Consider the following 27,874-nt stretch of genomic DNA (forward strand, 5'->3'; position numbering starts at 1 on the left):
TCTGGCAGAGGCACCACATGGTTCAGGTCGGTTTGGGTGGGCTCCAAACACCCACACTGGGATGACCCCTCCCTCCCTCGAGCCCGGTGGAGCTGACCATGAGCGGACGCGGAGGCCAACCAGGGGGGAAAGAAGACAACTGCCGGCTTCTGGGGGTCAGACGGCGGGTAAAAGCACGGCACCCATTCCACAGGGCCCTGTGAGGCCACATCCCCCCGTCCCACAGCGCCCCCCGCCGCCATCTTCTCCCCGCCCGCCGCGGGCTGTCCGGCAGCGCCCCCTGGCGGCCGCGCCGGGAGCTGCGGGCGGCGCAGGCGCCTGGAGGGCGGTGGTGGGCGTGTCCGCGGGCGGCGGAAGCGGAAGTCGGCGGGGCCGGAAGTGAAGGGCGGCGACGTGGGCGGCGGAGCGGCCGCCGCGATGGAGGGTCTCTACCACCAGACCAACAAGTGCGTGAGGCGGCGGCGGGCGGCTGGAGGGGGTCTGAGCCCCGCGGGGAGGCGAGGGGTCGGGATCGGCCCCCGCCGTCTGCCCGGGGAGGGTGGGGTGGTGCGGTGCGGGGGGAGAGGGCGCGGGCGCACGGCCTGCCGGCGGCCCGGCGCCCTCCAGAAGCTTTTTCTCTCATAAAAATTCCCGTCACCCGCCCCGAAGCGTTGTCCTGAGGGCTGTGCTTCGGCCGAGGAAGGAAGGAAGGAAGGAAAAGCCTGTCCCTCCGGGCTGTCCGTCTCTCTGTCCGGAGAGCCAGCCCGCTTTAGCCACGTCAGTCCCAAAGCAAGCCAAGCCTGCTCGCCTCGGGATTTTAAAACACAGGATTGCAAGTATTCACTGCAAACATGGGATTCTGTGCTACTAGGTGTACATACACTTAAGGCATGCGAATTTGATTGGGGTTTTATGGCGTGTAGGGGTTTTCTGGCGGCTAGCAGACACAATTTAAGCCACCTCAGGAACTGTGTGACCCCATGACGATAAAACCCGCTCTGTTTCACAGACAGTGCTAATCTGGGGAGGTAGAAGTGGTATGAAAATTGCAAAATAAGGCAAAAAATCTTGCAGCTTAGTGTGAGAATGCTCACCCAAAGCTTGTGAGAAAGAGCCAAAGGAGACAGTTAGTATTCCAGCTTTTAGTGGTAGTGGGTTTCTCTGTTGAGCTCTGTTGAAGGAGGTGGTGTGGTAAGAAGGAGTCTTTAATTGAACAACACTATAGAGTGACCTGTAGGGAAGAGCAGGAAATCCTGCTGTTGATCTAGAAATGCACACCCATAATAGGAACTCTTATTGATATGGGGAGTAGTCTTGTCTTGTTCCCATTTCCATATTCCCTTATTCTGTGATCACAGAATGGTTTGGGTGGGAAGGGACCTTAAAACCCACCCAGTGGCACCCCCTGCCCTGGGCAGGGACACCTCCCACCAGCCCAGGTTGCTCCAAGCCCCGTCCAACCTGGCCTTGAACCCCTCCAGGGATGGGGCAGCCACAGCTTCTCTGGGGATTGTAGTCACTGAGTTGTGTTTCTGTTGTAGTTTGTTGTCAGTCTGAGGTTACTCTGAATTTTTAAACTCTCTTCCCTATATTTACTCTATTTTCTGGCATGGGAAGAATCCTGGTGGGCATGAAGTAGTTTTTCTGATCCAGTTGCACATGATCTGATTTGTCTCCTTCTCCTGGCTTTCTAAACAGGTATTTTTTAGAGCAATGCGAGTCTCAAGCTGTCCTAGGGCATCCTAGAGAAACTGATTGAAAACCAAACTATAGAACAAGTATGCATTGCAAGATACCAGATATTGAATTGGTTCTCTAGTTAATTCCAAGTAACACGGTACTTATGACATACTCAGTTATCTCTTTAGCAGCACAGTGTTGGGATTTGAAAGGTTGCCCTGGTAGTTATTAAAAAAAATAAATCTCATAACTGAAGAAGAAATATTTTACTACTCTGTAAAGTAAGTTGGTTTCAGAGGTCTGGCTTCATAAATGTTTGTGCTGCAGTTATCAAACAGTACATATACCAGAAAAAGAGTCACTAATATGACCAGAATTATGGTCTCTTAAATTTTTTTTTAAAAAGATAACGATAATTTTGTAACTTTTAAAGTGTATTTCTTGAGTTCTGAATCCCTGCTGCTGTGAGGTTGTTCACACCAAGTATGACCAAAGGTCCGTCTGTGGGTGTTCAGCATTGCCTAACTGAGGTCTCTAGGAAAGACAGTAAGAAGTGGGCAAACATCTGTGATACTTCTGTTGAATATTGTCCCGATCTCCCAGAAACGTGTGGCTTGGGGACTTCTTGAAACAGAAGAATTTAACAACCATCAGTGCTTAGGATTTTTGGTTTTTTCCTTTTGCTACTGCATGTTCAGCATCAGGAGTTCCTTCTCTTCAGTTTTAAGCTGTCTTTTAATTTCATTTGATACCTCTGTAATTCATAGGTTGTAAGAGACAGGGAAAGTCATTCCTTATTCACCTTCTCCTGTGCCATTTATGCTCTAGGGTATCGCTCCGCTATCATCTCCAGTCCAGACTGGACAACAGTTTCTTACATAAAAGCTGCTCTGTAATAAGAAGTTTTCATAATCTTTATTGTCCTTGTCTGATCCTTTGCTGCTGCTTCGGTTTTCTTTTTGAGAAGGGAGGGACAAAACTTGTGTTTAGTGTTGAAGATGTGCACTGCCCACTTACGCAGTGACAAAAAGGTGTGATATCGTATCAGCAGCCTGGAGTTTAGTGGTGGACGTAGGTAGTATTTCACTGCAGATCTATTATTAAGGTCTCGCTTGCACCAACCCTTCTCCCAGTCACATCTTCCCTCTGCCATGCTCCCCACTTGTGAGTTCCTAGCGTGAATCTGAAATCTTGTCTCCGTGGTTGTATTGGAGTAGGTAGATCTTAATGGCTTTCAGCATGCCATTGACATGGGGTGTGACACCGGGGAGAGCCCTAGTTCAGGTTATAGATATGGAAAGGGAGCTAGAACTGGGTTGGAAATCCCTGAAGAAAGAAAAAGCCCTTTCACCTTGATTTTTGTTTTTTAAACTGAAAGCTATTTTGTAGCTGCACATTAAGTGAAAGCACAGCTTTCTTCATACTGAAGAACTGGGTTGGGTTTCCATGTTCGGTGATGGGCTGTCTGCACTCAATACCATGTAGCTGATTGCTGTTGTGTTCTAAAAAGTACTTCTAAGTAAAAGAAACTGAAAATTAAGGTATTGAAAAATGATTTGATTTTGTTGCTGTTAACCGACTTCTCCGGTTAATTTACTCTTTGTCTTTTGATAGGCAAGTCCATGAGGTCCAATCTTACATGGGGCGCCTGGAGACTTCAGACAAAGACTCAGTACACTGTAAGTAACTAATTAGTCAGAAAAGCCCCACTCCAGCACTGATTTGATTTAGTTTGAATCTTTAACTCTGTGTGCTTTATCATTGTATTTACAGTCATTATTGGAACAAATTTGGCTCTCATTGTGATCAAGTGGTGAGACACATCACTGATTTGGAATGCATTAAAATTATTTTACTATAATAGGTGATGTACTACTTTACTATAATAAGGTGATGTTTTGTGTGAAGGATGGTCCTGGTTTGAGGACAAGCCACGACAAGGACAGAGCGGAAAAGACAGAGCAAGAATTTACATCAAATCATCTTCCTATTGTAATTTTTTAATAGAAAAATAGTGTTTACAATGGGTGCTTCTGCAGTGTCTTGGTATGGGAATGCCAGATACTTTTTTGGTGCTGTTAGATCCTGGAACTCATTGTCAGGGTATGCTGTGGGGGCCTGCAACATGGAACAGGTTAAAAACGCCACATTGATGCATTCATGGAGGTATAACGAACACACTGAGGTGGACAGAACTGCAAATTCAGGACGTCACCAGGCTAGTTTGTTATGAGCTCAAAAAGCTGAGAAATGTGATTGTATGTCTGTCCTGTCATTTTGCTATTCCTTAAGCATCCACTAACTGGCAGTCTTCCCCAAAAGATGCTTAGTCCAGGTTCTGGGGAAAATGCTGTGATTTGGTGTGCAGGAATTTAAGCAGGATGATGCTGGCAGTTCTGGCTTGCATCAGAGCCAGAGCCTGTAATTCCATCTACTTACGAGAAATATGTGGAACAGCTAGGTCTGAAATTACTTCAGTAAATTTGGACTATAACCCTGTGCTAATAAAATGACTGTAATAAAATACTATGTTATGTTGTGGCAGGACTTTTTACCTCGGTGCAGAATTGGCAAATGTATTTTGGACCTGTGTTTGAAGCCTTAATTCCTGTATGAGTAATTGCTAATGGGCCTCATCAGGAACTTCTGAAGTGAGAGGACACTGCGTTGACCAGCTACGTTTGGGCACATGTTGACTGACTTCTGTTGCCCTAAATATATTTGTGAAGCGTGACTTCGTTGTAAAAAGGGCTGTGATAAGTTTCCTATCAAAACAGAACGACTGTTTTTTGTGGTGGTTGTACTGCTTCTAGTACAATGCCAGACGTCCTGGCCTGCTGTTCACTGGATGTGATTTTGAAACCTCTTGAAAATTTGTATAATTTGCCATCTTGCCTCTGCTACTTGAGACTGTTTCAAGAGATAGAGTTGTGTACCATCTTCCATAGTCAATACATGAACATAGTTTCTCTCTATATATGAAGATACAGGTGTGTGCTCTAGATATTAGTGTGTATTTCAGAACTTATGGAAAAAGGGATTATCTTTTGGCTGAAGAGCAGGAACAGGAGCCAGGGAATCAAACTTTCTGTTGCAGCTTTCCTTTTCCATCTTTGGGCAAGTAATCTCTTCTTGCTCAGAGAAGTGTGAGATGACCAAAACCTGACGTAATTGTCTGTCTGCTCTCCTGGTTGCTTTTCTGTTAAGTTTAGCTGTTGTAAATGATAGAGAGATGAATTAGGACACAATTGATTTGTGTCTGTATGTGTGAGTTACGTGCTCTTTGACTGTGTGGGATCAAAGGGCAAAGAAAAGGGGCTGTATCTGCTCTCTGCTTTTCTGGGTTCTGCTGAGTGCGGTGAAGTCCTGAGGTACAGCGGAGAAGTTAGCAGTTGGTTAATAATGTTTGTCTTTATAGCTCTTTAATCTTAAATGCAAAATAAGAACAAATGGTGCTTGTAGGATTTGGCAATTATTTATATTGGGTCTGACCATGGCTTCAGGACTGTCCTCACGGCAGCACAGACATTGACGGTGCTTCTGTCCTCTTAATAATGGGTCTGGGGACGTGCTCTGGAGGGTGCGTACCTTCAACCTCGTAGCTCACCTTCTTTAAAAGCAGGAATGTCAGGTGATTAATAGTGCTCCGGTCCTTCAGCCTTCTGTGCAGTTCCTGAAGTTGTGAAATGCTGGGTTGTGACATGGTTAGAAAATGTGGTTGTCAGGTGAGGAAGGGGGTTGTGGCTTGTGCCGCGTTTTGCTGTACAATGACTACGGTAACTGAAACCAAATTGCTCTTTTTTTCTCCAGTTGTATCAGTTTCCTATCTCCTTAAAGTACGAGTTTGCACTGTGTACTATTGCCCCTCTGCTATGTCAGTGCAGATTATCAGAAGCAATTGCAACATAGATGATTACAGAGGCAATTATTTTGTGGCCTTGATTTCCACCTGCCAGGGCTGCTCTGCCCTGTTTCGGCCATGTCTTTCTGAGCTCTTTGGCCACTCTGCCAGTTCCTGTCACCTCTGAATCCTCCTGCTGTAGGTATGGGTGATGTGTATTAACTCTGTGTTAACAGTTTTCAGAGGTTTAGATCGCCATTGTTGTGAGAATCACCTTGGCTATTATATATTGTACATAATATATATTATTTGCTTGTGTGAGCAAATCCCGCTGAGGGAACAGGAAGGGGCTGCAGGGGGGAATGTGGGAGCTTCTAACCCTAATACCTGGAGGTGATAGGGAAGGAAGCTCCGATATCTTGGAAGGAGCAGGGTCTTTCCTTCTTTCTTGAAGGAGGAGGAAAAAGCAAGAGTCTCAAATTACTGAGTTAAAGAAGTGGCTTTTCATGATACGTATAGTTCTTAGATATCTGATTTTCACCCAGTAAGAATTTGCATCTGTCAAGTTTTAAATACTGGTTTGACTGCTTTAGAGTTTCTACCTTCACTCAGATTGCAGTTCTTCAATTCAAATCAAATCACATTTTTATTTCCTTGCAGTAGTAGAAAATGAGATTCAGGCAAGAATAGACAATATATTCAGCAACTTGGAACGTCTGGAAATCCTGTCCAGCAAAGAACCTCCCAATAAGCGGCAGAATGCTAAACTGTAAGTTCACCTTCTTTGCTATGATAGTGCAGTCTTTGTAATTATTTTCATTAATTTTATTGAAGCCCTTTGCCTTTTGATTTGAGTGGAAACCTTTGTACTTTGCATAACTTATCTCTGTGCTCTACAGTAGCAAAATTGAGGCACAGAGGCCAAAATGACTTTCCCGCCTTTAACCACAGACTGGTGATGGAGCTGGATTCATGGCTCTGTTCTAAGACGAGCAGAGCATGGCACTTCGAGGCTTAAAAAATTTCTACTCTGTATAGCATTTGCTTTTAATGGCATTTGTAGAGGTAAGGAGTAAAATTACTTCTGTTGTTGTCATTTTCTCCGGACCATTCTTCTAGCTCTTGGTGGCTAAAATAAGGAGGTTTCCAAAGTTAGCACTGATTTGAGCAGGAGGTTGGACCAGAGACCTCAGACCTCTCTTCTAATTTATTCTGTAAATTAGCATTTAGTCCCCAAATGCCTTTGTAGGTACTAGGGGTAGGTTTCATGTCACCTGTGTGAGTGAGGTCAGTATCTGAAATAGTCATCTAGGCTTTCTTTGTAGTCATCAAATATTTAATCAGAGGCAGCGGAGTTCTGGGTGTTAGTTGTTTTAGCTAGTGGAGATGTCTCCTGTATTGCCCACTGACTTTTAACTCCTTTTAATAAAAACTCAAACTTAAGAACGTGGTGCTAATTAATGAAACTTGAAAGTTTAATCTTTTATGTGCATGAGAGTCATAAAATAGAGACTGTTCAAATCCTACTGTCTTTTTAAATCTTGGTTAAGTGACGGTTCTTCTGAAGAGACGAGTCGTGGGATAGGATGTCTGAGACAGCTCAAGAATTCTGCCTCACGTTCTGTCGTTAGCCTCCAGTGAAGTAACCACCTCTTTAGTAGAAAAACGAGGTACAGAAGTTCTAAGTCTGGAATATAGGCCTAACATTGAATGTCCTTTGTCTTCTAGATAAGTAGAACCCAGCACTATTTATTCTTCTTTACTGTTAACTTATAATGCTCCGTTGTTCATGTAAAAAACACCAGAAAAGAATGGTATTTTTATCCCTGGAATGTCTTCCCCTTGTTGGTCCTTTCTAGGCGGGTTGACCAGCTGAAGTATGATGTTCAGCACCTGCAGACAGCTCTGAGGAACTTTCAGCATCGCCGTTACATCCGGGAGCAGCAGGAGCGACAGCGAGAAGAGCTGCTCGCGCGCACATTCACCACGAACGTAAATATTCTTTATTTTAGATCTCTGTGTTCTAGAAGCCATCGTCTCTTCAGAGAAGTTTCAGGCAAAACAAAGGCATGACCCTGAGTGGATTGGTGCTGGGAGGTGTAAACAAAATAAAGATAGAAAAGAATAATGATACGTGTTGAAAAAGTACCGCTCTTGTTAGGAGAAGTTGGGCTATTATGAGGCAGTAGTAAAAGACTCCAGAAGCTGCTGCTTCTGTTTTATCCAGTGCAGCTCCACCTGACTTCATAGTTTCCAAAGGGTGAATGAGGTGGGTACCAAAGTATCCATTTTACTCGGATTTGTGTCAAATGTCTTTGTCAAATCCTGAGGCTTGTAAAATGTCTGGCTTTTATACACCCTGCTGTCAGTAGACGTCGGCAAGCTTTCATTTGTCCCAATACAATTCACACAGCTGGGAAAAAAAACCCCTTGCTTTTTACCTATAAAAGATTCAAAGTTATTAATAACAGGAATGGGTTTTCACCTGTTCTTCTTAATTCTGAGTTCCTCTGCTGGGGAGTCCCCCCCAGTGCAAATTCCTAGAGGGATTTTGCTGTGAATATGTAGGTTTGCTTTAAGATTTCAGTTTTCTGTAACTCAAAAGCAAGTCTTTTTTTTTGTTGCTGTTGTTTTGGGTTTGTGTAGGGTTTTTTTTTGAGTTTTTTTTTTTTTTTTCTTTTTTTAGTGAAAGGCATCTAACCTACCATTCATTATCTGTGTTGTCATCCGCTGTTAGGGCGAGGAATGAACGTGAGCAGTCCTATTTTTTAAGATTTGGGAGGTTTGATGCACTTCTCAAAGCCATAAAGATGACGTCTAGCATTTTGTTGGCTATTTCAAAATTATAAAGCAGACTCGAAAGGAACACCGAAATTTGAAACCTGCTTTGTTTTCAAAACACTGTGCTGTTCCTCTGCAAACATGGAGAAATTTTCCTGTAGGAAAACTTGTCCAGAAATAAAACGCGTGTGTATGTGGAACAGATTTGAAGGGCCGTAGCAGGCTTGCAAATGCGAAATAAATGTGAATTGGTTTTTTTCTCCTTTAGATGCTGAAAGACGTCTCAATGAAAAAAAAAAAAAGCATGACTGCTTTATATTTCTTGTTACAAAACCGTAACTTTTAAAGAATGACCCTTTAATAGGAAAAAGATGATTTATTTGTCAGTTTTGGTCATCTGTTTTGGTTTCTGTTTCTGTATTACCCTATTCTATGAAATAGAGATGTCAGCTGAGCATGTGAGCATCCTGAATAAATCACGCTAACACACATAACAGCTTTTGAAAGCTTTGGCAGTGTTCTGAACATTTTGCTTAATTTGAAGATAAATATGGCCTTTATCTTTAAAGCCTTCCCCTGTACCATTCTGGAGAAAACCACTGACAGCAAACAAAGGGTACGATGCCATCTAGTCTTCCAGTGAGGAGGGTCGAAAATCTACTTTGATATTTTTCTTGCTGCCTTGTGGTGTATAAAAAAAAAACAAAACCCTACAAGCTCCTGGTGTAGGAAATGGAATCCCTGCTGAGTTGAAGTTTAATAAATATCTTAAACAATAGCCATTCCGATGCAAATGCACCTGTTTCTGCTCTGGAGACTCGTGTAAGACAGGACTCTTGTTCCAACCTCAGTGCTTCGTTAGCATCTGATCAGAGAGGTGTGTGCTGTCGCGGCTTCTTCACCCAGTGCCATGGACTCTGGAGCTGCTTCCAGCTCCGTCCTTTATTCTTCATTCTTTTACAGTAAGCAGGGCCCCCGCCTGGGCAGTGCAGCATCTAGCACTGGATCGTACACATCATTCCCATATTAACTTTTTTTTTTTTTAAACAATAATAGCCAGAGTCTACTCAGAGCGGGTTTGGTATTGTTACCGAGAGCTGACAGTCAGGTGTAGGGTGTTACCCATCTTCTGCCCTAAAGGTGATTCTGCATTTTGGTAGTTCTTGTTCCGAGTACCCAGAGGCGGGTGAGACGGTGTTTCCAGGCTCACCTCTCACCGGTGTCACGATTCCTGCTGGTAAAACGATGTGGGAGCGATGAGGGATGATCTTGACTCTCGATGGAATGGTGTCCAGGAAGATTAAACTGGAGGCCTTTGAAAGGCAAAAGTGATCACGCCCTCTCACCTCTTGTACAATCCATGTTACAGAATTTTATCCAGTTATTTCCATTTCAAGATCCATAGTTTGTAATTTAGCTAGTGCATCTTTTTTTAGGTAAGGCCTTGGGTGTTGAGAGAGTCAGACCTTCATGAACCTAGGTTCACGTTTATTTGCCCTCGCTATCAGAAATTTGCCCCATGTTGTAAACTTACAGAATGTCATCTCCCAGACATTGTGTGTCGCAGGCCTTTTATCACTTAGAAATGTGGTATTAAATCTTTCAGAAGTCTTTCACTTGCAATGATCAACTGACTCCTTGTTAAAGACCTTCTGTTAGCTTTGATGCTCTCTCTTGTAATACCCTTTCCTATATAAATTGTAAACTGAGCTTATAAAAAATTCTCCACTTTTAATCTGACTTTTTATCCTTCGAGATCTAATTGCAGTTGAACAGCTGAGCCGCTTTGCCTTTTGGCTTGCTTCCCCTAGGCTTCTCGAAATTACTTTGTTTCACTTGAATATTAATGTTGTGTTTAATATCCTTATGAAAAAAATGTTTAAAACGTAATCCTCCCAAGTCCTGTCAAGTTTTTGCCACGCCTGTTTCTGCATGTTCTTTTTCTGGATCTGACTGTGTTGGGGCAGTACGAGCGAGCGGGTAACCAAGACCCTGCGTTTCCCCCACAGGACTCTGACACCACCATCCCGATCGACGAAACATTACAGTTTAACGAATCCCTCCAGAATGCCCACCGTGGCATGGATGATCTTATTGGCAGTGGGACCAACATCCTTCAGGGGCTGAGGGACCAGAGAGTGACATTAAAGGTGGGGGCATCGTTTTTTACCAAAAAGACCCCACGTTTTTCTGCGTTCGTGATGACCAGGCTAAGTAAAATAAATACGTTTGTGTCAGTACAGCGCTTCAAGCTGAGAGTGCTGGGAAAGGCCCAAACTGCATTTAACTAAACTGGAAACGTTGACATTTTATCATTTATTAGGAACATCTTTAAGCTCTTTTTGTGGCTGGATGGCCTAGCAGCCTTCACCTGCACAGGAGTTAGTATCTGGAGTGCGGAATGTTATGTTTTATTCCCTTTTGGGTTTTTTGTTTGTTTGTTTGGGTTTGTTTTTTTTTGTTCAGCGCAGAATGGGAAGCGATGGCTGGTGAGGATGCCGTGCCTCAGCTGCCAGCTTGTGGCCAGTGAGGGATCCTTCGGGTCAGAACTGTAACAGTGAAGGTGTCGGTGTGTCTCTGCCCGCCGCTACTGACAGTCTCTAACTCTGGGAGCATCATGTTCGTGTGTTTTCAGGGGGATATTTCGTCTCACTCGCAGATGAGGAAACATCTGTTCGTCTCCCTTTTCCCCTTAGCTGAGCTTTTCTTACACTGTCAAAGACTTTGTGGCACGTTTACAAATCTGGCAGAGGCAGCTGGCCCAGAGACAGCTCATCAAGACAAATGGGTTCATGTGGGAGCGCGTTAACCTGTGTAACTTCCTGGGTATTGCCTATAAATAGACGGGTGTGAACCAAGTATTCCCAAATTGCCACAGGGCTTTAACTGTTCTAGTTGTGCTATTCCACTGTCCCATGGACTGCAAGAATTGAAGAGTCTTCACTGTGTGACAGGACTCAGAGGGTTGTGATTAATGGAGCAGGGTCGAGTTGGAGGCCCGTACCCAGTGGTGTCCCCCAGGGGTCAGTCCTTGGACCAGTGTTGTTTAACAGATTCATCAACGACCTGGACGAGGGGACAGAGTGTATCCTCAGCAGGTTCGCTGATGATACCAAACTGGGAGGGGTGGCTGACACTCCAGAGGGCCGTGCTGCCATCCAGCGTGACCTGGACAGGCTGGAGAGCTGGGCAGAGAAGAACCTCATGAGGTTCAACAAGGACAGGTGTAGGGTCCTGTACCTGGGGAGGAAGAATGTCAGGCACCAGTAGAGGTGAGGGGTCGACCTGCTGGAAAGCAGTTCTGGAGAAGAGCAAGCAATGTGCCCTTGTTGCCAAGAAGGCCAACAGAATTCTGGGCTGCGTAGGGAAGAGTGTGGCCAGCAGATCAAGGGAGGTCATTCTCCCCCTCTACTCTGCACTGGTGAGGCCACAACTGGAATACTGCGTCCAGTTCTGGGCTCCCCAGTTCAAGAGGGACAGGGAACTGCTGGGGAGAGTCCAGTGTAGGGCAACAAAGATGAGTGAGGGACTGGAGCATCTCCCTTAGGAGGAAAGGCTGAGAGAGCTGGGACTCTTTAGCCTGGAGAAGAGAAGGCTGCGGGGAGACCTTATGAATGTTTACAAGTATCTAAAGGGTGGGTTGAAGGAGGATGGAGCCAGACTCCTTAGTGGTTCCCAGTGACAGGACGAGGGGTAACGGGCACAAGCTGTAACATAGGAAGTTCCGATCAAATATGAGAAAAAACTTCTTTACGGCGAGGGTGACAGAGCACTGGAACAGGCTGCCCAGGGCGGTTGTGGGGTCCCCTTCTCTGGAGACTTTCAAGACCTGCCTGGATGCAGTCCTGAGTAACATGCTCCAAGGCAGTCCGGCTTTGGCAGGGGAGTGGGACTAGATGATCTCTAGAGGTCCCTTCCAACTCTGAAAAAAGCTGTGATTCTGTGATTCACTGTCTTACTGTTTTTTGTCTTCTCTTCTCCAAGCAAGCTTTTCTTTTGTTCTGAAGTAGCGAGAAAAGACTGCTGCGGAGACAGGAGAAGTGCTGAACTTGAAAGTGCAGCGTCCAGGGGTTTAATGTGAGGTGGATGAAATGACGGTGAAAAATTTGGTTACGTTTTACCAGCTGAGACAGAACCTGATTTCAGCAAAGGGCCTGAATACCTACTCAGCCTTCTGTCGAAGAAGCTGGTTATCTAATTTGGCATTGAAAATCTGTATATTGTATGGATTGAGAAACTGTTTGTGCTTTTAGGTCTAATATACTTGATATAAATTCTGTCCTTGGAGAGCTGTTCTGATCTTAAGTCGGGTTGACATCTAAAACAGTTCCCGAATTTCACTTTTTTATTCTTCTGAGACCAAAGATACAGTGGACTGTGAGAACAGAAGCTAGAGTTTTTATTTTAAAGCACGGTAGTAGAGCATTGTCATGGCAATCTGTGCTATTGACCTTGCTCAGAGAAGAAATAACAAGCCTTACAGCTTTCTGAAGCAGGGTGTTCTGTCAAGGACTTGGACCCAGAAGTCATTTTGAGAGAGCGGGTCCATTTTCATCGCCGTGACAAGGCTGCTTTCAGCAGTACCTGTCTTTGCGCACACATAGGAGTGATGGAGGCTGCTCCTGGACCGTGTCTCTCCGATAGCACGCTGTGAGCTGCGCAGTGCAGCTCTGCTGCCGTCGGTGTGGTACCCGTTTGACTGTTGTCTGCCACCAAGCTGTGCCATTGTGACTCTGCAGCCGTGAGTTCTCTCCCTTCTTCCCAGAGGGGATGATCCAGCTCTGAACTGTGTACGGAGCACGTCTACGTGCCTGTATTTCAGAATGATTTGGGTGGGAAGGGACCTTAAAGCCCACCCAGTGCCACCCCCTGCCCTGGGCAGGGACACCTCCCACCAGCCCAGGTTGCTCCAAGCCCCGTCCAACCTGGCCTTGAACCCCTCCAGGGATGGGGCAGCCACAGCTTCTCTGGGCAACCTGGGCCAGGGGCTCACCGCCCTCACCGCAAAGAATTCCTTCCCAATATCTCACCTAAATCTCCCCTCTCTCAGTTTAAAACTGTTCCCCCTTCGTCCTGTCGCTCCACCCCCTGATCCAGAGTCCCTCCCCATCTCTCCTGTAGGCCCCCTTTAAGTACTGAAATACAAATTTCACGCAGTTTCCTTCGACTGTTGCCCTGAAAATAAAGTAGGAGGATTTCTGCTGTGCTGCAGCAGTGACTCCCTCGGCTCGTTTCCTGGTACCTCCCGTCGTGCAGCTCACTGGATTTACCTTCCACGTGGTAACTGGTGGCATCCACATTCTTAATAACACCAACCGCTCCGGCAGCGAAGCACATCTGAGGTGTGGGCCTGCCTGCAGTACACCTGCTGGTGGTCTTTGTCCAGTGCTTTTCTCCGGAAGGGTTTATTGAAATTGCAGAAATTACTTTTTTTTTTTTTTTTTAATGCTTTTTCATTGCCCTGTACCGTTAGCCTTACAAGTTTCTGGACCTCCTTTGCAGTCTCTTGTTGGTATGAACTGCACCTCGGCAGGAGGGAAGTTCTGCAGGAAAGGTTTGACCAAGAACCTTCCAGCTCTTATTAGACTGTGTCTGAAAAAGGACCAGAAAAACTCTTTGTGCCTCTGTAGGGAGTGCGTTTTCTCTGAGCCGCTCTTTACGATGTCTCTGTCTGGACAATTGTTGTGTATCATTAACCACGTTCCTGTTCGTGTGTGTGAAATAACGAGTCTCATCATCCAGCTGTTTCCAGGGGCCTGTGGGCATCTCCTCTCAAATTGTAGGAACTGTTGGCTCTTGGCTGATAGCAAGTTCCGTCCGTCAGAATTCATCCCTTGCCATCTGTGATGAAATATTCTCGGACTGTGGAATAAGAAGTGTTTGGACCATGACGTTAATTGTTTCTTTGTTTGTTTTTTTTTTTTCTTCTTAGGGTACTCATAAGAAGATCCTGGATGTTGCCAACATGTTGGGCTTATCCAACACAGTAATGCGGCTGATCGAGAAGCGAGCCTTTCAAGATAAATACTTCATGATTGGGGGAATGATTTTGACTTGTGTAATTATGTTCCTCGTCGTGCAGTACCTGACATGAGCTACCAAACTCTTGCCGGAGGAAGTCGCCGTTTGGAGCAAGATGGACTGTCCTCCACACTGTCCTTTCCTCTGAGCGCCGCTTTGGCTGAGCCCCTCCTGTCAACTTCAGAGTTTACAAATCCCACTCGGACACACGGCACGTGGAAAGCACGTCGGGAAGCACATTTTTTCTGGGGGCGCTGAAGGGCCCTCTGAAAATATCCCTGGCCTTTACTGCTCTCACCTGATTGTCTGCAAGGTTAACGATCCGCTTAAAAAGGAAGCAGAAGTGAAATTTGTGCCCAGCTGTATTGCGAGGTAGCAGCGGCCTTTTGGGTGGGCAGGGATGAGGGGATGTAGCGAGCCTTTCCTGCGCCTGCTGGAGGTGGCCCCGGTCGCTGGATTTTGCAATGGAAGAATGCCACCAAGGAGAATTTCCCATTGTGGGCACGCTCCTGCGGAATAAGTGCGCAAAAAGAGGCAGGAAGTGAAGGTATTCCCATCTGCAAACCCACCGCGTCGCTTGGAGGGAGAAGGATTTGTGGGGAAGGGTCTGAAAGCGCGGTTATAACCTCAGCCAACTTTTATGTTTACGCGTACAGTATTAACCAGCACAAACCTTCCCGGTTTAGGCTGAAACGCATCTCGGCTTACTCAAGGTATGTTTTGGTACCTTTTTATGCCCCGCTGCTTCCCAGTGGAAGCTGAACGCTGCGTGCTCCCGCCTGCTCTCGCTCTGAGGCACGTCAGGGCTGCGTCGTCTTGCCGTGCCGCCCGCCAGATCCGGCCTCCCGCAGCTGTAAGACACATTTTTCAGCGCTGGTACACATCACGTTTTGGTGGGTTGTATTCGCTTTTCTGAGGCGGTTGGTTGGGGTTTTGTGCTCTGTAGCTGGCGTTTGTTGTGAATTGATGAAGGGGGCCAGTCCTCCCGGCGCTCAGACTCGGGTTTGCGGGGTTTGTGTTCCTGGAAGCGGGACGGGCTCTCGGCTGCGCTTTGCGTTCAGGGTAACGGCGGGATGGGAGCAACAGACCTTTCACCCGAAACCCGCTGTCGTCAGAAGAGTTTCCTGAAGTGGCGTGCCGTGGGACGGCAGACATCCCTCGTCCCTGGGAAGGGTGTTCTTTGCGTTATCGTTTGTACCTGCAAAATGGCTGCGGAAGACATTCTCATACCTGTTGCCTCACGGAGATGACAGCCGGCGCAGACGGATCTCCTTGGCTGCAGACACCAATCCACGGTTATGAAATGCCTCATCGTTTAAATATGGTACTTCTCTCCCCGCGGACCGCCACAGGATTTTGGGCGTCATCCACTTCCATCAGTGGTCAGACGCGTTCCCATCCCGATGCGTGTGGAGCATTTCCAGAGGTCTGACGGTGGCCCAGAAGTGCCACATTCAGAGGATGGGGCACAATGCTGGAAATTCTTTCATTTTCTTTTCTTTTTTTTCTTCTGTCTGGAATGGTTGTGGGTCTTTGGTAACAGGTTACAAGTTCTGCATCCTCTTTGCTGCAATCAGCTCTGCTTTGATGATTACGTAGCCTGTTGCAAACTTGGAGAAATGGTATTAATAACTGTAAATAAAAATAAATGGATTTCGGTTAATATGGGCAAGTGAAAGGGGCTTTAGCCGTGCTCATTTACAGTCGCGTGACTAAAGCGTTGACTGGCCTGTGTGCCATGGCCTGGCTTTAAAGCCCAGATGAGAGTACCCAGTTTGACCAGCTGCCACAGGCCAGTCGGCTTCTTACTGGGAGCCCGGGGCAAGGCAAGGGCCAGCAGCGCCTGCAGGAGGGGCGGCCGATGCGCCATCAGCGCCCGGATAATCCTGTCGGATGGTTCAGCAGAAGACAGCAGGGAATCCTCCATGCCTGTCGGGTGCCCCGTGTCCTGCCCGCCTCCTGGCTGGCTGTTCCCGTGCTTCTCCGCGTGTTTGATGCTTCTCGAGTGATTTGTGCTCGTCGCGTTCCACGGCCGAGGAAACCCAGCAGCCGGCCAAGCACGGAATCGGTTTTCATTGGAGCCTGGGGGACTTGGGAATTAAAAGGAAAAGAGGAAGTCTGCAGTGGGAGATCATCTGTCTTACTGTATCTTTAATCTAAATTTACCTTAAATTTATTTTAAATGTGAAATCTGATAGGTTCAGCATACTACGGGCTTGTGAGACCGTCGTCTGTGAGAACAGTTGGGCACCGTGTAAGGGATCCCCAGCAAATCTCTTTCTGTTCTGATAAACCGGGCCAGTTCCACCTTGATTTTATAAGGTTAGGGTTTAGCGCTTAGAGGATGGCATTTGATGGTGTCTGAAGTTTATTTAGTTGCGACCTGGCGTAGCAGGATTTCTCTTACACCAAGGTGGGACTCCAGCCAACTTGTTTTCCTTCTTTGGCTTGCGGCAGGAGCCATAAAATAATGGGAACTGGATTTTTTTTTTTCCTGTTTTTGAGACTAGCGTGGCATTTTCATGCGTGTTTCTCTGTTCATTGATTTTGCCTTTTTAGAGTCTCCTTGTCCTTCTGTAGGCTGATGTCCTTTTTGTAAGCAAAGTGTCCTTGCTGCTCGCCGTGTCTGAAGGCCTGATGTAGGGCCTGAAGGAGCCACTTCGGTAACTGGATTTGATAACGTGCAACTTCAAATTCGTACTACATGTGATGTCCAGAATCATTTATAAGAGCGTCTGTGCTGTCTCGGTGTAAAACCCTGGAAGCCTCGGTCATTCCAGCGTGCACGGGGTCCAGGGTCCTGCTGACGTGAAATGGGACGGAGCTGGAACGCTGGTGCTCCACACGCTGCTGCTGCAGCTCTGAAGTTCCTTGTCTTACGAAAGATGGCATTTCCTTCAACAGAGCTGTTCCGCTTCCCAGCTTCTGGGGCAGAGCAAGCGTTCCAGCTGGTGGGTGAACTGCTCTCTGACAGGAGGACACTGTGGAAACTAACTTGCCTCTGGAAAAAAAACTTTTTACCAGTATTTTATACCTAAAGGGGCAAGGGTGGGACATGATGTGATTCATGTCATGTGAATAAAGATTTTTTTTCAATCAAAACGAAGTTGGTTACTTTGACTTACCGTGTAACGTGCCCAAATACTTAAACGACTGGACAAATTCCAGTATTTTAAATCTTGATGCACATGAAGCAGAAGGCTGGTTCGGCCAAATGGGGCACCTCTGCCGGAGCTCAGCTGTGAAAGGAAGTTCCCTGAAAGTGAAGCTGTGGTGGGCTACCATGACGAATCCCAGACTGGCCGGGGCTGGCAGGGCCCTCTGGAGATCATCCCCTCCAACCCCCGGCCAGAGCAGGGTCACCCAGAGCAGGTGGCACAGGAACGCGGCCAGGCGGGGTTGGAATGTCTCCAGAGACGGAGACTCCCCCACCTCTCTGGGCAGCCTGTGCCAGGGCTCTGCCACCCTCACAGCAAAGAAGTTCCTCCTCCTGTTGAGATGGAACTTCCCAGGGGCAAGTTTGTGCCCGTTACCCCTTGTCCTGTCCCCGGGCACCACTGAGAAGAGCCTGGCCCCATCCTCCTGACACCCCCCCTTTCAGTATCTATAAGCGTTGATAAGGTCCCCCCTCAGCCGTCTTTTTTCCAGAGTGAAGAGACCCAAATCCCTCATCCTTTCTCCATCAGAGAGGGGTTCCAGTCCCCTCAGCATCTCGGTGGCCCTTTGCTGTCCCCTCTCCAGCAGTTCCCTGTCCTTCTTGACCCGGGGAGCCCAGCACTGGCCCCAGTTCTCCAGCCGTGGCCTCCCCAGGGCAGAGCAGAGGGGGAGGACGAACCTCCCTCCACCTGCTGGCCACACTCTTCGATGCCCCCCAGGATGCCATCGGCCTTCTTGGAGTGGACAGATGTTACTCAAAGCCAAAGCCCAGCTGACATTGAAACCAGTGCGGGATAAGAAGGGCTTGTATAAAGGCACTGGTAGCAAAAGGAACCAAAGCCACCAGCCCGAGGCAAGGGGACGCCACAGGAGGCAGGTGGGTGACAGCGGCTCCCGGTGCCCACCAGGAAGGTGGATGGTGGCAGATGCCCCCTGGCAGGGGGAAGCAGGGCCGGCAGGGAGCGGGCTGGCTCTGGAGGCTTCTGTGAAGCCGGGAGCATGGAGCCAGATGGAAACACAGGGAGGAGAAACCAGGAAGGTCCCGCACATGGAGGGAGAGGGCGCAGTGGAAACCACGGCGGGGGGGGGATGGTGGATTTTCCTCCCAGTCACTGAGACTGGATGGAGCTGGGGAGGGCTCTGCAGAGGAGGGCACCAGCAGGGAGAGGGTCACGGGGACGCTCTGGAGCAGCCCCGTCTGCACCTTGCAGTAGGAAGCGGGTCCCACCGCTCCGTGGGGTGGGAAGGTCTGGGCCAGTGTCTGCGCTGGCTCCGGACCAGTATTTTGTACATAAAGGGGCAAGGGTGGGACACGATGTGATTCATGTCATGTGAATAAAGATTTTTTTTTTCTTTTTTTTTGGAATCAAAATGAAGTTTGTTTTTTGTTTTGCTCCCAGTGATGGCTCGCACTGGTGAGACTGGTGGTGACAGGCTTGTGCGGCCCTGGAAGTGGCAGTGGCTCGGCAGGGAGGTGGGAATGGTGGCGGAACAGGCGTGTGGGGGGAGCAGAGCTCTGCTGTGGGGAGGACACGCAGGACCTCAGCGTGCTCTGCCCGCGCTGGGAGAGGGGCCAGACCTCCCCCGCTCCTGCCCTGACGCCGGTGACGGTGGGGGGGGCCTGGCGTCCCTGTGTCCTGCGCAGCCTTCCCGCTGGGTTCTAGTGAAGGACAGCGAAGGAAAAACTTGGGAGGGCAAAATGTGTCTGTTGAGAAAGAGGTCGTGGATATAAAACGTGAGATCAAATTGGTTGGGGAATCAGGTTAGGGGTTAGATTCTCTTTCTCTTGCAATTGTGCTTTGCTCTGCAGTAAGTCGTGTTGCCCACAGCTACGAACCACTTAGGAGACGCGGTGCAGTCCCGGTTTCAGCAGTTAAAAGCCGAGTGCGGCGTGGCTGACGTAGATGCAGATTGGAGGGGGAGATAATGACTAATGAGCCATTCTGGTTGGGTGGGACAGAATGAAGTTAGAAGGGAGATGGCACAGATACAAGTACTAAAGGATGCTTATACTTGTCTAGAGACCAAAGCGTAGTACGTATGCCTATATTATGTGCAGTTTCCAGATGTTAACCCTATAATGCACGATTGCAACCTGTATTGAGCATCAACCCCTCCTTTAGAGTAAAGCAAACCAGTGGTAACACTCCCCCTGCCCGCAGACAGTAGCACAATCCACTGCCTCAACTGTAGAAGAAAAACCTCTTCCAGTCCAACAGCAACGGCAGGGACTCGATGATCTGAAAGGTCCCTTCCAACCCAGGCGATTCTATGATTTTATGATTCTGTGCGTTGTGTTTTCACGTTAGCACCGTGCAAATATAACAATTCCGGCCGTCGCTCTGCAGAGGGTGCTCCTGCCTCGCTCTTTTGTCTTCCCCAGGGGCTGCGGCCCAACCCAGCACCACCCCCCGCGGTGTGGGGTGGAATTTTGGCAGCAAACTGCCTTCTTCCTCCCCAGGCCATCACTTGGCTCTTGTTCTATCGCTCCTGGTTCTCTTTGCGCCTTGATTTAGGGGAGGTAAAAAGCTTAGAGCAAAAAGGCGGGGAATAAAACAGCAACTGTGGACCAGAGAAGAACAGTAAGTGACAGCAACATTCTGGAAATGGGCTGTAGAGGTGACAACCCAGCTGGGCCTCAGGTGACACCAGACTCACAAAATACGGGCAGGTGTATTGTCCGAGACGTGGGCTGTGCTGGACACAGCCAGGGGGTGCTGCTGCCCCTGGCCATCGGGGCATCTCCAGGGTCACCAGGCCAGCCAGCAGCGGGTGGGAAGAGCCCTGTGGAATTCCTCCGGGACCTTGCAGAGCCTGGGTTCCCGCCTGGTTTGGTGACAGGGCTCTGGGATGAATGTACAAGTGCCTGCCTGCCTCCGGAGCCCACGGCAGAGGCCAGCTGGGAGCAGTAGGCACAGCTGCCTGCGCAGGTGACATCAGGGATCCCAGTGGCTCTGGGCAGCGTTCCCAGGACAGGGACATCACAGCAGCAAGGATGGGACGCGGCCACAGTCCTCCCCACGCTGACCTGGGCTGGAGCCCCTCTGCTGTGAGGACAGGCTGAGAGAGCTGGGGGGGTTCAGCCTGGGGAAGAGAAGGCTCCGGGGAGACCTTGGAGCCCCTTCCAGTCCCTAAAGGGGCTCCAGGAAAGCTGGGGAGGGACTCTGGATCAGGGAGGGGAGCCATGGGACGAGGGGGAAGGGTTTTAAACTGGAAGAGGGGGGATTGAGATGAGATCTGAGGAAGAAATCCTTTGCTGTGAGGGCGGTGAGCCCCTGGCCCAGGTTGCCCAGAGAAGCTGTGGCTGCCCCATCCCTGGAGGGGTTCAAGGCCAGGTTGGACGGGGCTTGGAGCAACCTGGGCTGGTGGGAGGTGTCCCTGCCCAGGGCAGGGGGTGCCACTGGGTGGTCTCTAAGGTCCCTTCCAACACAAACAATTGTGTAAGTCTATGATTCTATGACCTGTGCACTCCGGGGACCGGGAAGAGCTGCCAGGAGGCACCCAGCCATCGGCAGGGCCGGCAGCTCCATGCAGGAAGGTCCTTCCTGGACACTGGATCGGAGAGGAATGGGCTGTTTCCATCTCCCTGCTCTGGAATGTGCGTGTCAGAGCTGCGGACGGAGACCCTTTGGCTGACGCTAGGAACGAAACATGCTGAGCTCCGCAGCGGCATGAGCAGCCCTGGCAGCCGCTGCCTCCATTTCCAGCCTACGGCTGAGCGAGCGCTTGTAAACGAGCTCCCAGCGTTTGGGCTTATGAGTTATAACCTACAACAAAAGCCAGGAAAGGGGAAATGACTTCTTAAATGTGGTTTGGTTGTAAAGCGGAGACGTGGGGCCAGAGCCTGATCTGCCAGAAAAAGGAGACTTTGTGCCGCCTTCAGCAACCCCGGGCAGTCTCGCCTGCTGGGACCTGACGCTCAGCAGCGGGAGGTCGTTCCCTGGGGAGTTAATGGCCACACGCAACTAACGAGCGAGCGCAGCTGAGGCTGAACCGCTGCGGCAAAGCCAGGGGAATACCCACAGCACAAAGGCCGTCGACTCTGGAGAGAGTCCTTGCGCAGCCTGGTCCCCACCACCCCCCAGCTCCCCTCCAGCCTTCCCGACCGCAGACAAAGGAGCTGGACACCGAACTCCAAAGGCAAAACGATGCCAGGAGCTTGTTCACCTTCCAGAACGAGGGAAGTCTGGTATTTTTGCAGTTGGTGTTTCCTTGCCCCACCGGGTAGATCCCTCTCTCTCTCCCCCCTCCAGCACTTTCTGTTTGCTTGTAAACACCCCTATGATGGGAAGTCTTCCTTATCCCCTCTCTTTCTCCCACCCTCTTCCCTTTGGCATGGCCAATACAGTTCAGGACACTGTATTTACGTGTGATGATCAGGTTATCGAATGAATAAACAGGATTTAACGAATCAGAGTCAAAGCTGCTTATTTGCAGGAACAAGGATCCCTACCCCCTTTGAGAGGGGGGACACTGGGCAGTGAGTATCCTGGATATCCGCTGGGAATAAAGGCAACTACCCCAAATCCCCACCAGCTGAAGCCAGGACAGGAGAGAGAGGAGTCTGAACTGCCGGGGCCGGGGGGACACACAGGAGAGCTGCGTCCTGCAGGGCCGTGCCACCGCACGGGAACCACCGACACGCTGCAGCCGCCAGCGCGCCGCTGGGGGATTAGGGGCACCCCGTGTTCATCTCCGGATCACCGGGAAAGCGGAGGGGAACAGAAGGAGGAAGGGGTGCCAGCAGCTGCGGCCAGAGGGTTTCATGGCCCGTGGAGTCGGCGACAAAGGGCTGAGTGCGGGAAGGGCAGCCTGTAAGAGCCCAAGTCATCTTGACCCTGACAAGATTCACGGCAGAAGGTGGAGCTCCCCTTTCCTCCCCCAACACAGCGACGTGAAAAATCAACAGATCCGTGTGCAGGCTTTGCTTTGGCGGTGCAAGTGGGGAGGAAAAGGGCTTATCCCTCCCTCAGTGCTCTGGAACTGGTGGGGGAAGAGGGAAGTCTGGGGAAAGGACATCTTCCCTGTGCCAGCAGCCTGCAGCGCTGCTGAGGGAAAAGCATGTGCTGCGTCCTGCAGATGAGAATCACACACTGGTTTGGGTGGGAAGGGACCTTCAAGCCCACCCAGTGCCACCCCCTGCCCTGGGCAGGGACACCTCCCACCAGCCCAGGTTGCTCCAAGCCCCGTCCAACCTGGCCTTGAACCCCTCCAGGGATGGGGCAGCCACAGCTTCTCTGGGCAACCTGGGCCAGGGGCTCACCGCCCTCACAGCAGAGAATTTCTGCCTCAGATCTCATCTCAATCTCCCCTCTTTCAGTTTAAAACCCTTCCCCCTCGTCCCATGGCTCCCCTCCCTGATCCAGAGTCCCTCCCCAGCTTTCCTGGAGCCCCTTTAGGGACTGGAAGGGGCTCCAAGGTCTCCCCGGAGCCTTCTCTTCTCCAGGCTGAACCCCCCCAGCTCTCTCAGCCTGTCCCCACAGCAGAGGGGCTCCAGCCCTCCCAGCATCTCCGGGGCCTCCTCTGGCCCCGCTCCAACAGCTCCGTGTCCTTCTGCTGTTGGTGCCCCAGAGCTGGAGGCAGCGCTGCAGGGGGGTCTCCCCCGAGGGGAGCAGAGGGGGAGAATCCCCCCCTCGCCCTGCTGCCCACGCTTCTTTTGATGCGGCCCAGGATGCGAGTGGCTTTCTGGGCTGCCAGCGCACGTTGCTGGCTCGTGTTGAGCTCCTCATCCACCAACACCCCCAACTCCTTTTCCTCTGCTCTCAATCCAGAACAGCAGGGAAGTAGCAGAAGGCCCTGCTCACGGTGTCCCCGCTCCAGCTGACGGCCAAGCGGAGAGGAGCTCTCGACCACCCCACCAAGGTGCGGAGGAGGGCCTGTGCACCTCGCTCTGCTCCAGCCCCAGTGGGGCACAGCACTAGCATGGGGGTGTCCGGCAGCGAGAGAACATCTGTGCAGAACCGTGCAGCGACCCACGGGGACAAAGCGGAGCTCTAGGTGTCTGTGGGTCTGGGAGCTGCACCAACCGCATGGGTGCACCTCACCGCCGAGCGGAGCTGCTGCACCTCTGGCAGGTGCAAGTCAGGGGTGGGGAGACCCATCAGACACCACCCAGGGCTGCGGGCACCCAGCAAAACAACAAGCAACTCCAGTGCGTCCAGGCTGCCCAACGCAGAGGAATCTGTGCCTAAAGGTACACGCTGCCTCCGCTCCTCCCTCCTGAGTCAACAGTGACAACTGCAGACACAATCATTTCTAGCCCAAATTTCCACAGGCGTTTCTGGTCAGACTGGTCCCATTGCCACAGAGCTGGTAGCTCAGAAATGGCCCAGCAGGCAGGGTGCACCCACGGGAGAGCTCACAGTCAGCACAGGCGCTGCTGAGCCGCCAAGAAACTCAGGCTGGGGGAAAAGTCACCCAGGCGTGCGCCCAGAAGCCCTCCCCGGCAGGCCAAAAGGGGCTGGTGTTACCCCACATCCCATCAATTCTCCTGGCAAGGGACACATCCCGTCTCTAGGGAAGGGGCTGAAGGCTCCAGCACTGCCCAGCACGAGAGACAGCCGATTTACCACAGGAATACATCGCTGTCACTGCAGCGATAGTCACATGAAAGTCCTCGCTCTGCCACCTTGGGGTAGGTGCCATCTGACACACCTGTTGAAACATTCCTTGTCTTGTGGTAAACGCAAAACAATCAGAGCGCACTTCATCCCAGCAGCCCGATGACAGACGATACTGGGATTTCAAACAGTCATGACGCTGGAGGAGGGTCACCTTTGTGTTTTACATCCTTACAGCCTGCTAGTCCTGCATTCCCAAATCACTGCAGGGAACAGTAAAATTATGGGTTTCCTGCTTTTTACAGACGGCAGCATGTGCGGGACGTGCTGGAGGAAGCTGCCCAGAAGGATTTCAGATCCGAGAGGTCTGTCATGTGTCGGCTGCACCTACCCTACAAGACAAACCCACTCCTTGTGGTCCTTAAGCCCCGATTATTGTGGCCAGGGGATGTTTGGAATTCACAGCCATGACCTTCCAAGCCCTTTCCAGGAAGGCAGGGCTGTTGGAGAACAGTGCTCTCCCCAGGGCTGGGGACCGGGATAACGTGCCTCCTGGGAGTAGGAGCACCCGAAGCTCACCTCTGCAGCGCAGACAAGTGCTGAGATCCAAGAAAAAGCAGGCAGTTACTGCACTAAGCGCTGCCAGTCTTCCACCCACTGGCAATTAAATGAGCTTAGGATAATGGGGCCCCAATTATGGCATCTATCTGTAAAATTATAATGCTCTGGCCCACAAATCCTTCAAGCAAGCTACTGCAGGCAAACCACAACCAATCGAACAGCCGACATCTGTCACCACTTCCATTCAAAGTGACCAAAAAAAAAAAAAAAAAAAAAAATCAAATGCAGGTTGCGTGGAGGGCTTACTGTGTAAGCATTTACTTATTCAACAGAACAAGCGCATAACAAATCACTGCAGGTGTCTCTTAGAAATATAAAATGTGTCCAAGAGTATTCACAACCTTTTTATTCTACATTGCCAACAAGAACCTTGACAGAACTGAACTTTAAAATAATCATCATTTTACATCGGTAGCAATACAAATGGTGAAAATTCAGTATTTGGAGGAACATTCTTTTCAAAATGTGAAAAGCATTAATTTCTTCCCAGACAAAATACCACGTCTGGTTTCTTAACTCTTTGTCTTTCTATATTTAGATCCCATTTTGTACTTTGCACCCATTTTTAGAAATATACTTCTTAATCCAAACAGTTACACCATCCTAAACATGTATTTTTAGTGATTTAAACCTGCAACCCCACACTCCCCTCCCCTCCCCCCTAACAAACACCAGTAACATTAATGTTTTAAGTGTTAGAAAACTACAAAACCCTAATGGAAACCAGACAAGTGCTTAAGTGCACTCCTTAAACTTCACCTGTTTGGTACTGTGTGAATTGTAAGGAATTCACAGAGGATTCTCCATTATCGTATGACTCGAAGCACCACGCACCCACGTGACAGAGTTAAGGCTTAAAGCTTGAAGCCGCAAAGGCACGATGGGGATGCTTTCTAGAAAAAAGACAGAATTCTGTAAATGACAATATACTTGAAAACCAAAACTGTCCACTTTACACATCCTATGCGGACAAACTCAGATGCTGACGATATAACAAGAAAAAAAGTACATGCACATAAACTTACTTCTGGGTTTGGCTCATCCAGGTGTTTTTAATTAAACATTATGCAGTAGGAAGTGTTGGCCTCTTTACAGCTGGAGAAACTCTCAGAACTTACTTTACACTCTCCAGGCTGTAACAGGCCCTCAAATAGGAGTTCACTGGCTCCAGGTGGTATGACCACAGTTTATTGCAGAGAGTTTTCTGCTCTTCCCCAGCAGACAATCAAAACATTCTCACAAAGGTCCAGGAAGAGTTCCACAGAAACCACTCCAGACACCATACAGTCCTGGAAACGCTAATATGTAGTGTTGCTTTGCAGATGCAAGACACGTGCTTGTGGTGCAGAGGACAAATTCCTGGAACTTGCTCTGTTCGGTGTTTCCTGGCTTTCACTGAAGCGGGACTACAATAGTTCCTGCTACAGCGAGGCCTGGATTCACACAAATCTGCCATTTTTGCAGGGTGTTTCCCCACCCCTTCGTTTACAGTTGGCACAAAACATCATACGTAGACAACTCTTTGTTGCAAATGCACATGCTTGTTTTAAGGCATTAAATCTAAGGGACAAGACTTTAGCGGCACGTGCAACCCCCCACGCTGTCCTGTTTCCCACTGTCACTTCTCTGATCAAGAACCTAATCAGACCCTACCTCCTCTACTTAAAATCATCCCCCTTCCCCACCCTGCCACTTAAAACTGATCATTTGCTGTTTCAAGAGTTCTCCTGCTGTTTACAAACCACCAACGCAAACAGAACTTCACAGATGTTGACATTTTAATTTGGTTTGGCAGATTCAGCCTGACCCTATGGCAACTGCAGTCACCGGACTGCGCAGAAGCCATGCCTGCGCAGCCCCGGAAGTACCAGGTTTAGTCGCTCCAAATGAGAAATAAGACAGTCATCCCTCAAAGCATCTTTAAGCTTCTGCTTTGCTGCTAATGGCAGATAACGGCTTGATTTCAGCATCAGACACTTCAACAGGGGAAGCTCCCTCTCACCTCCAGATGTAGTTTGATAATTCTTTTCCCCAGAAGCGCTGGTTTAAGCAGCCCTAGTTTCACCCCTGCTTTGACTTAGCTGCGCCTGACAGCGAGCAGAGTCGCACAAGGCAAGGAAATCATTTGGTTTAAGGGGGAATGGTGGCGAAAGGCGTTAGTGCGGATGGTGTGGAAGGACTTGTTTGAATAGACAGAGCCCAAGTGGCTGGGGAGTGGAGCTGGTTAAGTTAGACCGCTGTAAAGAAGGGCCTGTTAAGAACATGAACAAAGAATACAGAGGATGCTTCAAAGCAAGGATACAGAGGATGATCCAAGCACCAGATTCCCTCAGAAGGTGCTCTCAAGGAGGCAGGTGTTATATACTACCTCTCCTGTCCATGCAGCGGTGGCCATAAAGCACTGCTGCAGCCACAGATTTCAGCAGCTGCCACCAGCTACAGAAGTCACAGTGCCAAAACCACAGGCATAGTACTTACAGTCTTTCCATGATACGGCGTACGGGAAGGACCCAGGGGCACGTACTCTCGAAGGCAAGCAATTCTTTTGTTCACAGGTGGTACTGGAACTGAAAGACTTCAGTTACTTCTCCTGACAAGTGCACTTGCTCAAATTTATGCATTTTGCTATAGCATGGAGGAGAGCAAGGACATAAGGGGATGATGGTACTTCGCCACTCGTAGGTGGTGGTGCTTAGAAGAGTTATAAACACCCTAAACATTAGAAAGTTTTCCAAAACGCATAACAAGTGAAACCAGATGTCGTTGTTGTTATGGAAGGAGATGTTTATTACAGTTGAGCTCATACAGAACTACAGAGCTGTCAGGTGCAGGACTGTTGCTGCATATGGGCTTAGATGAACCTTAAAACACGCTCTGGCAACTCCAGTGGTACCATCACATGTTGCACACAGCGTGCAGTCACGATCCACTGTCAGATCAATGAAACAAGTCAAGGCAGCTCCATCCAGTTTGCAGCTGGCCATTAAGCTCCTCACTCCCCCAAATCGTGCTTATGCTTTGCAAAGGGCAAGAGGGGGGGATTTCTCCTAACACAGGGCCCTAATGCCTGCACATCTGCCAAGTCTGAGGCGGCAGGAGGTCCCAAGGGACTGCTAGCTAAACATTAGCTCAACAGAAGCTCAGTAACTGTTTGAAAAGGCTCCAGAGGGAGGCACCTGGCCACGTTTCGAAAGTCAGCATAACAGCTCTGCACCTTGCTCCCCTGCACACTGAC

General features: G+C 49.3%; 1 protein-coding gene across 2 annotated transcripts; it reads left to right on the plus strand.

Annotated features, from left to right (window-relative positions):
* Positions 1-353: 353 nt before the first annotated feature.
* GOSR2 (golgi SNAP receptor complex member 2) lies at positions 354-17,398 on the plus strand. 2 transcript variants are annotated; one of them, XM_063354574.1, is made up of 6 exons: positions 354-446; positions 3,274-3,338; positions 6,161-6,269; positions 7,360-7,492; positions 10,291-10,431; positions 14,214-17,398. In XM_063354574.1, exons 1-6 carry the CDS (start codon positions 418-420, stop codon positions 14,373-14,375), a joined length of 639 nt encoding a protein of 212 aa, XP_063210644.1. In that variant the 5' UTR covers positions 354-417; the 3' UTR covers positions 14,376-17,398. The 2 variants fall into 2 exon arrangements, with proteins under 2 accessions (XP_063210644.1, XP_063210645.1); XM_063354575.1 differs by lacking the exon at positions 10,291-10,431.
* Positions 17,399-27,874: the final 10,476 nt, after the last annotated feature.

The sequence above is a fragment of the Chroicocephalus ridibundus genome, chromosome 17, assembly GCF_963924245.1.
Source record: "Chroicocephalus ridibundus chromosome 17, bChrRid1.1, whole genome shotgun sequence".
Classification (NCBI taxonomy): Eukaryota; Metazoa; Chordata; class Aves; order Charadriiformes; family Laridae; genus Chroicocephalus; species Chroicocephalus ridibundus.